Source organism: Nannospalax galili, unplaced genomic scaffold (genome assembly GCF_000622305.1).
Source record: "Nannospalax galili isolate Female #2095 unplaced genomic scaffold, S.galili_v1.0 scaffold974, whole genome shotgun sequence".
Lineage (NCBI taxonomy): Eukaryota > Metazoa > Chordata > Mammalia > Rodentia > Spalacidae > Nannospalax > Nannospalax galili.
Genome location: NW_008335438.1, coordinates 2,432,478 through 2,445,021, shown reverse-complemented (window position 1 = coordinate 2,445,021; position 12,544 = coordinate 2,432,478). Strand labels below are relative to the sequence as shown.

General features: G+C 43.4%; 1 protein-coding gene across 4 annotated transcripts in view; it reads right to left on the bottom strand.

The window, feature by feature from the left end:
- Positions 1–221: 221 nt before the first annotated feature.
- Positions 222–12,544, bottom strand: part of Plekhs1 (pleckstrin homology domain containing S1) — a 26,918-nt gene continuing 14,595 nt past the window's right edge. For 2 of the 4 annotated variants that reach the window (XM_017797402.2, XM_029562128.1), the window contains 7 exons: positions 11,862–11,981; positions 8,789–8,914; positions 6,427–6,533; positions 4,452–4,655; positions 3,639–3,740; positions 2,140–2,275; positions 222–1,020 (listed from right to left, as the gene is read on the bottom strand). In XM_017797402.2, coding sequence (XP_017652891.1) covers positions 841–1,020; positions 2,140–2,275; positions 3,639–3,740; positions 4,452–4,655; positions 6,427–6,533; positions 8,789–8,914; positions 11,862–11,981 — 975 coding nt within the window. In that variant the 3' untranslated portion in view covers positions 222–840. The remainder of the gene's footprint in view (positions 1,021–2,139; positions 2,276–3,638; positions 3,741–4,451; positions 4,656–6,426; positions 6,534–8,788; positions 8,915–11,861; positions 11,982–12,544) is intronic. The other 2 variants (XM_008830214.3, XM_029562129.1) reach the window with 1 other exon arrangement.

Genomic DNA, 12,544 nt, shown 5'->3' with positions numbered 1-12,544 from the left:
AATCCAGAGAGAGGACAAAAGTCTAGGAATTTCTTTTCCAAAATTGGCTTTAGATTCTTGGTTCTGCCTCCAAACAGCTATGTAAGTCTGGGCCATAAAGAGAACACAGCATTGATCTTCTGAAACCTTCGTTTCTTCCACATGAAATGACAGCCTGGAGGTAGCTTCTATCTCAGCCCTTTCGTTCCCTGAGTTGATTAGTGTTTCAGCTCTGTTTTTGCTTTCCTGGTTATGAAAAAGCATTCGGCTCTTTTGGCTTCATAGGATCGATTCGTTAATAAGCCAATCAATTAAGAACATCCAAACAGTTTCCTAATTACTTGTGGAGCAAGCAGATCTTGGCTGGATATACCTCACAACTGCTTGAGGTTCTGAAATAGTTACTGTGTCTTTCAGAAAGCAGATGCACTGAGACTGAGAGGCGGCTCTGCCCAGTCTGCTGGCTCCTAGGTTGCTGAGTCACAGGAGGTATTTGGTATTTGGGAGGGATGCTGTGGGGGCTTTCATCTCTCTTGCCTTCCCAGAATGAGTAGTTCGAACTGGACCTTCCCTAACAAAGGGGTGATTGTGTGGACCATGGAGCACACAGTGCTATTAATTAGACCAGGGACTTACCCAATTGATGTCTGCCGTGTTTGGGACAAAGTCTCAGATAATAAGGCCTTCCGTTTTCATTGTATTCCTTAGTCATTATCCCATGTGACCCTTTCAGTGCAACAGCTAAAGAGGGGACAGTAACCCTCATTGTTAAGACACAGGTACAGTGTTTCAGCATGCTGGCTTGGGGCCCTGCATGGTCCAAGACTCCATCCTCCCACTCTGTGATGGGCCCACAGCAGGCTACTCTCCGGATGCTTTCTTCTGGTTCATTTTGATGGCTGGACTCCTCTTTAGTGTCCTCTCCAGTTCTGGCATATCCTGTTGGACAGGCTCAACCTCCTTGTATTTTAAGGGGCATGTGCAGGATACAGCATGAAACTTCTCTGAATTTGGGATCCGGCCAATGGAGAGTTTTACTTTCTGAAACACAACAAAGGTGACATAAATGACTGAAGATTATCCCTAGGATCACTGGTTCTTAATCTGTTCTCCACATCCCTTGAAGGTGTTTTTGTAGGGAATCCTGTGATGAACTGTAATAAGCCCAAAGTAGCCAGGGATGGATGACATGGTACGTACATTCAGGCCAGAGATAGACTTTCATTCCCTGACATCACTGGGCCTAAGCCTCTAGGCAGGTTCTAGAAAGCACTGGTGGCTCCCAGAGGAGCCCAGCTGCTCCAATAACTCAATAACTGAACCTGTGAATCAAAATAAGACCACGAGACAGGACAGCTCCAGACAAAAGTGGAAATTGAAGTTAGATGGTTTTCTCCTGCAATTCATCATTCTTGACCCTTACAATGCATATACCACCTCTTCTGCCTTTAAAAAGTTCTCATATTCTCTCCATTCACTTCCCTCCCTATCCCTGCCTCAGCTCCCATCTCTCTCATCTGTAGCCTACATAGATGTAACTGGTTCAGACATGTTACACACGTGAGGTGTCTTGCTGAGTTTGGTTCCTAGTACCCACAGGTGGCTAAAAACCCTTGGTAACTCCAGCTCTAGGGGATCTGATGCCATCTTCTGGCCTCCACAGGCACTGCATGCACATAGTACACTTACATTCACGCAGGCAAAACATAGAATAAAAACAAATAAATAAATGGTGAGCCTTTCAGCACTGCATGACCAACACAAGTAGAAGTTATAGTAATTACACTGAGCACCTAATCTGTGACCATCACATCACAAGCACATAATCTCATTTACTTCTTCAACAACTGGTACAATCAGCATCCCCAATTTTACAGAAAACCGAGGTACACATTTCAAGGAGCTATGCTGCAATCTAGATGCTAGTCTGATTCCACATGAATTCTCTTTACCACCTTGCACTGTGTTTGAGGTCATAAGCCCAGTGCCCTGTCTCCTAGCCCAGTGCTTTTCCTAAATACTGCTTTAGAAGGAAATATTCTGTATCTAGAGGAAAAAATTCATTCATCTTCTGTGTACTTTGCAGACTCCATCCGAGGTCTTGATCTTGTTCCTTCCAGCACCGACTTAGCCTGGCCAGGGCTGGTCTACAGGACTCACCTCCTTCTGGATGCATCGGGTGAGAAACAAGGACACCTCCTCCAGGCTTTGGGGCTTCAGGTCATTCACAGCCAGGACATGATCTCCGTGGTGGAATAAGCACCCTAGGCGTGGGGGACCGTCCCACTGAGCCACACTGCAGTGAGAAGCAGCATATACTGTGAGACAGAGTCATGGGAGGGCAAGACAGGGATGGGACTTGCAGGGTCACCTCACTCTAAGCTGGATCACCCAAAATCTGAAACGAGCTGTCTCCTTTTTCTGTCTAGAATAACTTTTCCTCCACCACTACTTCTTCTCAAGCCCAGTGGAGGCAAACTGCCCTTGCAAAGCCCTGACAAATCCATCCTCCCCTTTTGCTATAATTAATCTCCCCTGCCCCAAGTTTGCTTAATCATGCGACTGTCCTTTTTATCAGGTTATGTTGCCCTGGAACTATAAAGCTACCTTTTTGTTTCTTTTATTGGTGGGTTTTTTTTTTAAATTTTATGCCTCCACTGTTCCAAGAAAACAGAGGATACTCAATCAATGTTTACCAGAAGTGAGCACATAGCATTGAAATGAGTGTCTAATGAGTAAATAAGTGAGTGAACAAATGAGAAAGTTAGCCACAGCCTGATCAAGTATTTATTAAGTCTTAGATGATGAGAAAGTTGGAAAAATGGAACATTAAAGAACTATCCTATAAAAATACAGCCCACTGAGCATGGTGGCACACACCTGCACCCCTTTAATCTTAGTATCCAGGAGGCAGAGGCAGGTGGATCTTTAGGAGGTTGAGGACAGCCTGGTCTACACAGCAAGTTCCAGGCTAGTTTGGGAACAGGGAGAGCCCTGTCTAATAAAAATATAGCCTTCCACTAAAATGAATTAAGCAGTTTTGTTTTGGAGGGAGGGAGACACAGGGTCTCATTATGCAGCCTGGAATCTTCTATGAAGCTCAGGTTGACTTTGAACTCAAAACACTCTTTCCTGAGTCTCTGCGTGCTGAGATTACTGGCCTGTGCCGGCATGCAGTCTAGAAGGATGCAGGCTCAAATAAATAGCGATTATGCTTTTACCAATTAGCTACCACACAGACTTTTTTGTCAGAGTCCCTGAGCACAGGTTAATTTTAATTTGACTATGGCAATCTTAGGCCCTCATACATACTTTTTATTTTAGGTCTTTGATTCTTACTCACGTTGCTCACTTCTCATGCATCGAATATTCACTGTGTATGACTGGGAACAGCATCCTTGAAATATCTGTCCTGCCCTGTCCTCACCTTTGATGATTCAGAAATATGCTACTTCCTAGAATATTGGGTCCTTAAACTCCTTCAAAAGATTAACCTCCCATGTAGCAATACCCTTCCTTGTGCTTCAAGTCCTTATTGTGACAACATCGTAGTCCAAGTCCCCAGTCAGTTTTGTCAAATACAGTATTTCAGAATAAAGCTGTTCTCTTCCCATCTTTGAATCTTGTTCACTGTCAGCGTCATTCAGATCTCCCCCTACCATATCCTCCCTGCGGCTTCGGTGAAAGCAAGATAATTCAGGGCATCGGGAGGAGACAGGAACAGGTTCAGCATCTCTACTCGGCTCTTGTCAGGGATGTTGCTGGGACAGAAAATATTTGTAAAAGTCGCATCAGGCAATGAACTTCGCTTTCTGAGTTAATTTTTAACCTCCTGTTTATGAGATGACATTTTCAAGCTAAAGCTTGTCCAAAATATATGAAGAAAAAATATGAATTTAAGGTGCTGAAAATCATTCATTAGTGTCCTTCCCCGCCCCTCCTGGGATGTGGTAGTAGATGGTAGACAGTGGGGAGAGAGGCAAAAAATGAACTTAATTGATTTTATAATCAACCACAAAGGTCAATTTGCGTATTTGTCTGCTAGAAAGTATTCCATACAAGAGGACATGGTGAATAGTTGAAATTACAACCATCTTATCAAATTCCCTTGACATCACTTAAAACCCCAAGATTTCTCCTTCTGGTCTACAGGAGATTTCTTGCCCATAATTATGCTAATGGTAGAAGCTAGTGAATACTATTCACATCAGTGTGGTCCGGAGTTCTGAGACCCAAAAGACTGGCCAAGGAAGAAAATTTCAAAGTAGTTGAAAAGGCCACCCCTAGCCTGGGGATCACTTTACTTCCAACTCTGACAATCACTGTCCTTGGCCACAAGATCAGTGATACAAAGAAGCCGGTCAGATTCTTGACTGACTTGGAAATTTTTGGGACTACTTCAAAATTTGAATGTACAAATAAGGTCTTCTTTGCTCTTAGGGCCCACAAAGTTTTAGAAATCAGAGCTTTACTTGAGTAATATAGACAATTTCACAACAGTTAGAGAGGCTGATCCCTTATCATCTGTGGTCTCTGTTTCTGCATTGGCAGGTGAAAGACATGGATCACTTCCTGTGCCGCCTTCTTGCAGGTGAAGCCCCCCATCTTGGGTCTCTGGAGGAGTCTGGGATTCCTCTTGGCAATCAGAAGTTGTAGAGGGCATTTCTTTGAAAAGGCTAGAGTATAAGAAATTCAGAAAGCCCCCTTTTAAAGCATGTCTATTTACAACTTTCCACTGTATCTGTCAAATATAAGCATCTAACAGCCACGTGAAGACTGACAAAGTCTTGAAGTATATCCAACCATTAGCATCACAGCCACGGGCAGAGCCAAATCGAACAAGCTTTCCTTCTAAAAATGGATTTGGAATCAAAATAACCTTTTACAGGGTTGGGAGGGCAGGGTGAGGGTGGGAGAGACATAAATGCAAAACTAAGAGATTTCTCTGGACAGAAATGTCCTAAGGATGTCACAGATGACACCCTATGGGTGGAAAAAACATCATCAGAGTTCCTTATAGTGAGAGCACAGGTTGAACATCCCTCACCTGAGCATCTGAATCTGAAATGCTCTAAAATATGAATTGCTGCATAACACTATGACAAGTAGAAAATTCCACGCCGTTAAACTTTCTTTTATAAACAAAATTATTTTAAATATTTATTATTTTTATTTTATGAGTATGAATGTATTACCTGTATGTATGTAAGTGCACTTGTGCTTTGCAATGTCCAAGGAGGTCAGCAGAGGGAGTCGGATCTCCTGGAACTGGAGTTATGGACAGTTGCTAACTGTCACATGGGTGCTGGGAACTGAACCTGGGTCCTTTGCAAGAGTAGCCAGTGCTTTTAACTGCTGAGCCATCTCTCCAGGCTCAAAGAAAGTTATTTTAAAACATTGCATAAAGCCATCTTTAGGCTATGTGTGTAGGGCAGATACAAAAATATGAAGCATATATTTCATGTTTAGATGTGTGGCATCCCTCAAGATATATCATTATATATATGCAAATATTCCAAAATTTGGAAAAACTCTGAAATCTGAAGCATTTAAAATAAGGAATATTCAATGTGCATTGAAAAATGTACAAAATGGAGCCTTTGGTTATGTTTTGTACCAATTTGTCAAGAATTAAAAATGAATTGGGGACTACAGTGATGACTCAGTGGGCAAAGCACTTGCCATGTAAGCCCAAGGACCTGAGTTGGATTCCTAGAACCCAGGTAAAGCCAGGCAAGGTAGCCTGCCCCTGTAATCCTATGGCAGGATGGGATGTGGACAGGAGAATCCCTGGAAGCTCATGGGCCAATGGTGAAAAACAAGACACTGTGCCTCAAATGAGATAGAAGGGGAAGACCAAAACCAGGGATTGTCATCTGACCTCCACAAGAGCTGTGTGGTATGTACCCACAATCACACACATAAGCACACACACACACACACACACACACACACACACACACACATACACACTATGCATGCACATACACCCACACAGAGGTTAAAAATGAATTGGCAATAATTGTATTAAAATCAATATTTGTAGTAGTTTGATTGAAAATGTCCCCCATAGGCTCCAAGTATTTGGATGTTTTTATCCCCAGTTGGTGGCACTGTTTTAGGAGGTCTTAGAAGGTGTGGCCATGCTGGAGGAAGCACATCACTTTGGTGGCGGGGGGGCGGTGCTTAGAGAGTTTGTTCTTAAGCCTTGCTGGATCCCAAGTTCCTTACTGCATCCTGTGCCTGCTTGAAGATGTGAGAGCTTAGCTTCCACTCCTCCTCTAGTCACCTCTGCCACCATGCCTCCCCGGCCATGATGGACTCTTGCTCCTTTGGAACAGTAAGCTAAAGAAACTCTTCCTTTTATAAGTTCCCTTGGCCATGGTGTTTCTATCACAGCAACAGAAAAGTGACTAATACAATACTTAATATGGCAGTTGTACTTACTAGGATCTCATTGACATGTAATGGCTCTCAACTCTCTTGAAGACCCGGTCTGGACTATTGGATTCAATGGATTCACCAGAATTACTAGAATCAGCAATATTCTCCAACTAAAGCCAAGAAGAGGAGATATAAGGATGCATGTCTACCAATCAGCACAGAACCTCCTTATCCCTAAGACTGCTGCTCTGCATCTGAAGAAACACAGCCTCCACTGCATGTACAGTGGCTCTTTTTCAGAGAATATCAATGGACCTGATCCATAGGCAACTGAATTACCAGTTTCTGATATGTTCAAAGTCTGTTTTATTTCCTTCTGGGGAGCCCCCATGCTCCTTCCTAGCCACATGTATTTTACTGGTAAGCTAGGATTTTTCCTTTCTGTTTAATTTCTAGGCATTTAATGTCATGAACCCTTTCCCCAGGTGGTTGATTCTACCACAGAATCATAGAAGCTGGCTAGATCAAAGACTAGACACAATGTGGAGCTGGTCTCAGGTCGCCAAGCTCATGGGCAGTTCAAGTTGCTTTAGGGACCTCTACAGGTTTGGAAAGTTTCACCCCCATGAGGCCTTCAACCAAACTATTAAAAAGTCAGTAGCAATAAATGGTTGCTTCAAAACCCCTGACATGGGACTAGAGAGATGGCTCAGAGGTTAAGAGCACTGACTGCTCTTGCAGAGGACCCAGGTTCGATGCCCAGCACCCACATACTGGCTACAAACCATCCTTAACTCCAGTTCCAGGGGAATCCAATGCCCTCTTCTGACCTCTGTGGCATTGCACGACATGGGTGCACTCACATCTATGCAGGCAATACACTCATACACATAAAATAAAAATAATAAATAAATTTTTTTGGAAAAAAAACTCTGACATGACCAACCTAGCTCACCACTAACCTATAATTGGAAAACTGCCTTCAGTCGAGCCGGTCTTCTGCACAGGTGTCCCATTACCAAAGGTGTTCTTCCAGACCCCAGACCCCACATCTATGTGGTTTCTTTTACCTTGGACATCCCCTTTCTCTTCTTCCCATTAGAATTGTGTTCAGTTACCCCACACCCTTCATTGATCCCCTCAGCCTTCCTGATGACTATTGCACAGTTTTGTCTACTTCCCTAGATACTGTATTCCACAAAGGGCCTCCGAGAACTTCCAGCTTATAAATCAATCCTAATACATGCCTGATTGATGAGTTGTCCCAGAGAATACTAGTATGAAGATATTTGTGGTGAAAGAAGTGTTTTGTGCTCAGAAAAGCTTGAAAAATGCCTTGTGTTATGCATCACTTGGCTACTTATAATGTACAACTGCATACTAAAAGCTCTGAGAACGTGGCTGTTAAGAAACTTGCTTAAATTAGATTCAGTACTTCCACAACTGACTTGACCCCAGAATGCTTCTTTAAGTGAACATGTATCACCATCTAGTAGAAGATTTCTAGTTTTGGAGATGATGCTATTGCTCCGGCCATTTTGTGGCTCCATCTCTGACTTCATTTCACATTGTATACCTGTGTCTACCACAGATAAAGCTTCTGGGTCAATGTGCCTGGAAGTTCATTCAGATTTTGCCATTTCCCCACATAGAAGTCATCTTCATCCCTTTGCTGCCCATAGAATGATGCCAACTTGGCGATCAGTGTCCATCATGTTCTGGCTTTTTTTGTTGTTGCTGTTATTTCCTACTGTGCCCATCACGCACTCTGATTTGCAGCCTAACCAAACCGACATTCACCAGACACACAGCCAATGCCGGTGAATCTTTGAAGCCTTCCTTGATTCCAGTAGAAAGAGAAAACCTGTCCTACATCTGATGTTCTAGACTCCTTTGTGCTTCTTTGTGTAGCATTATTTTGTGGCAACTGATAGACTGTGGGCTCTGAGAGCAGGGTAATTACAGTAGCCATCATGCCTAGTACCATGCAGGGCCTAATATGTACAAGGGCTTCCAGTTGATCAATAGGCTGATACACCACACAGTGTGTTGCCCAAGGGCCTTTGCTCTTACTTTTCTTTCAGTCCAGAATGTAGAAAGACTACTAGGGTACAAATATTATCCATCAAGTAAGGTCAAATGTCATCTCCTCTATAGAACGTTCTTGGTCTTCTGCCTGAAAGTCAGCTCCCCACCTACCACCACTAGTGCGCCCCCGGGGACTGGAGAAGCGACTGTGTTCTGCACCAACCCCTCTATCTTGTACTATAGGCACCTATTCAAGCACCAGCACCACGAGCTGTCTGTCCACGTAGGATTCAGCTTTAGGGTCCCCGGGCTGCAGCCAATTGTCTCAGCAGCAGGGTGGCAGGGCTTCACAGACACGTACTGAAGGAATGAATGATCACTGGGTGGGAGGACTTACCTCTGAAAGGATGCTTCGAGGAGTGAGATAATAGCTCTCTTTTTCTGCATCTTGAATAGGTTCAGATAAGAATTCATGTAGAGGGGGAGTTTGCCTGAAGTCTGGAGACCTTTGTTCTATTAAATACTAAATAAAAATGCAGAAGAAATCAATGATTTCCTTCCTTTTTCCTTCCTTCCTTCCTTCCTTCCTTCCTTCCTTCCTTCCTTCCTTCCTGTCTTCCTCCCTCCCTCCCTTCCTTCCCTTCCTCTTTCTTTATTTCCTTTCTCCCTTTCAAATAGAATTAAACTACACATTTTTGGGAAAAGCCATAATAGATCATTGGGGCTGACCAGATCAGTGAATCTTCCAATGTTACATGCAGAAGCCAACGCAACTTGAACTTGCCTCTTGAATCTGGGTCACTTCTAATAGTGTAAATATATAAGCATTGCATTAAGCATTTTTCTTTACTATGTGGACTTATGACTCAGAACAAGAAGTTTTCTATTATGGGTGGCATTCTAAGTCACTAAGCTAAGTCATGGTGTCCCTGCCCCCATCTTTTTCCTGTTATCACCCAGCACCATCTGAGGAGGTAATTAGGCCCCTCTTTCTTCTTCTGGTTCAGGATTCTTCTTTTGTGTTTTGCTCACATACTTCTGCTGTTTCCATAGCAGTGCAATTAGGTAGTGTTGGTCATGTGACAGGATGAATTATAGGCTTCAAGGTGATGTAGGTTCAACCAATTAATTATTGCCTCCCTCCTCTAACAGATGCAAGGTACTCTACTAATGGAGCTGCTTTGTATGGCAGGAGAATTGTTATAAGGACAATTTAATTCTCCCAAGAACAATGCCTTATGGCAGGGGGCTTTGAAAAGACCCTGAATGTTCACTAGGAAATCCTGGAAGGCAACTTTGTGTGTGTGTGTGTGTGTGTGTGTGTGTGTGTGTTTGTGTGTGTAAGAGAGGGACAGAAACAAGGAGATTCATGACCTCTGATAGTTCATCCTAAGGTTTTGTTTTTGTTTTTGTTTTTTGTTTTGCTGTTCTATGAGGGTGAAAAACTAACACACATTCAGTAGAAATCATACTTCAAAATCAGAACAAGCATAATACTTTCTTATAAGTCTGGGCAGCAGTATTGACCCACTGCTCCTCTTCACCCTGTGATTACAAAGGGAAACAGCAGCCACTCAAAGTGTGCTGTGTGGCTGAGCTGTGATGTCGGCAGGTTATGGGTATTAAATGCATTTTGAAGTCATGATATTTCCAGTTTTTGTTTTCCATTGTTTGTAAGGTGTGAGCCCATCAAAAACTCCACAAGTGTTGTGTGTAAGTCTTGCTCATTTTTTAAGCTCCAAGTTTATTGTTGTGGTATGGATGTGCCCCTCCAAAAACCCATGTTGACAATTACTTGCCATCGTGACAGTATTAAGGGGTGGAGTCTTTGATGGGTGATTAGATCATGGCAGCTGCTTCTTGTATGTATGAATGCCAATGACTAAGAGAACCTTTCCTAATACCGGGCTTGAGGTTGAGCTCAGCCTGATTGCTCTTGCTCGTCCTGCCACTTGATAAGGCAGCACGAAGGCCCTTACCAGATGACACTCTTTGACCTTGAATGTTTCAGCCTCCAGAGCTGTGAAAACATTTTTTGTTTAGAAACTCTCCAGTGTATGGTATTCTGTTACAGCACCTGAAGATGGACCATGGAACTAGATTATGCTGATCTGGGAGTGAAGGGTTTCTACTGAACCAACATCAGTAACAAAGCCCAAGACAAATGGTGTCCTTAACTTGAGCTGGTTGAAAATCACTAGATCCCAATAAATAATGGGAAAAGGCTAAACATTTATTCTCCATTATCTCTGTGGAGGAAAAGGTATCTCATGAGTAAAAGGCAAGAGGCATTTGCTGAAAAAGGTTAATCTGCGAGTCCCGCCCCACGCCACTGTTTTACTTCACTGAATGGATAACTGAGGTGGGGTGTTTGGCCCAGTAAAATTAATATGCTATGAAAAGCTTTTAAAATAGTTGGAGAGCTACCAGATAGATAAAACAAGAAAATTTGCCTCATTACATATGCTTGGTACTCACAGAAGGAGTTGATGTCAGTGATGATGTCTCTGAGAGATGAAACAATATCCATGTAAGAGAATAAAGCTACCCAGCACATTTATTACTAAACAGCTTTTACCGAAGCTAGAAGCACAGCAAATCCACAAAGCTGAAGGCACAGTTACAAATGGCTTTTAAGAGGCAGGCATGTCATATTTTGCTTCCTCAAATAGACTGCATTGGGAATGGAGATGAAGTGATACTCAGTTAAAATGAAAAGCAAGACTGATGGGGTGAATGAAGAGAACTTGTGAGAAGCTCTGCCTTGCCTGAGAGCACAGCGCATAAACGGTGCAACAGAATCTTTGTGCCCTTGTGTAGAAGGAAGGGAAAGGTTGTCGGTCAAATTCGGCTTAGCAAAGGAAGCTTGGTCTGTCCAGAGCATCCAAACTGAAAATATCTTTAGAGTCAGCTGGGCAAGTGGTAACACCTACCTATGGACCGGGATATGGGCAAATATGCATAAATATTAGGGCTAGGGATTATTTTGTGTGTGTGTATGTGTGCATGCCCATGTGTGTGCAGGTGCATGTGTGTATATGTGTGTGCTTGTGTGTGCATGTTTGTGCATGTACACATGCATGTGAAGGTCAGGGGACAACCTCAGGTGTCATTCCTCAGGAGTTCTCCATCTTGCTTTTTGAGACAGAGTCTCTCACTTGCCTGAAACTTGCCAAGTAGCCATGATAGGCTGGCTGGCCAGGGATCCACTGTCTCTGTTTTCCCAGCACCGGAATTACAAGTATGCCTCACCACCTGGTCCCTGGGGCCTGAACCTAGGTCCTTGTGCTTGCCAGGCAAACACTTTTCTGACTAAACTATGCCCCCAGCCCCAGGAATAATTCTTACAGTGCATTAAGATTTGAGAAATATAGGCAAGGTCAAACTCAGTTGATAATTGGTAGGACTGTGCAACCCTGGCTGATTCCCAGGTACAGCGTCCTGATGCAGAAAGAGGGGATTTTGATTACCATGTCTGGAAGACTGGTCCTTGGTGAGGCAGAGCAGATAACCTCCGATGGGTTGGAGAGGCCAAAGAGAGGACTGGGGTCTGAAGTGGGCCTTTTGTCACCCAGTGAGGGCTTCTCCTGCTTAGGAAGAAGGAGTTTTGTAATCCTGTTTGGCATGAAGCAACAGGCCCCTCCACCACCACCTGGACTCTGCTTCTGGGGTCTCTCTAAGGCTTCCAACATCTGGACTACCCATTAGCCAGTGTCATAGCTCTAAGACAAGGGCTGATCTTGTTGGTGTGACTTCCTCCTGCTCCCAAATCCCTGTAGACACTCAGCCTGGCCTTGAGATGCCCCTGAGTGTCCCTCAGCCCATCTTTTCTACTGTGTCTCCCTCTGCACCCTGTCCTCTCTACTTCCATCAAGTCGACTTGGAGACATGCTTTGTTTTCTTCTTTTCTTTGGCATTTGTTCTAAGTGTGGAACAACCTAGAAAGCACATGCCCAAAGATACCTACACTGAAGTACCATCTGTAACTCTCTCTTTAAGAAAGGATTAAATAGACTTGCAAAGCCCATTATGAAGTCAATTAAAAACTTTACTCACCTGACATAAGACACATATTAAAATGCAAGACATATGAAAAACAATTTTTTATAGAAGCCTCCTTAGACTTATTCAAGGAACCTGGTTATGTACCTTG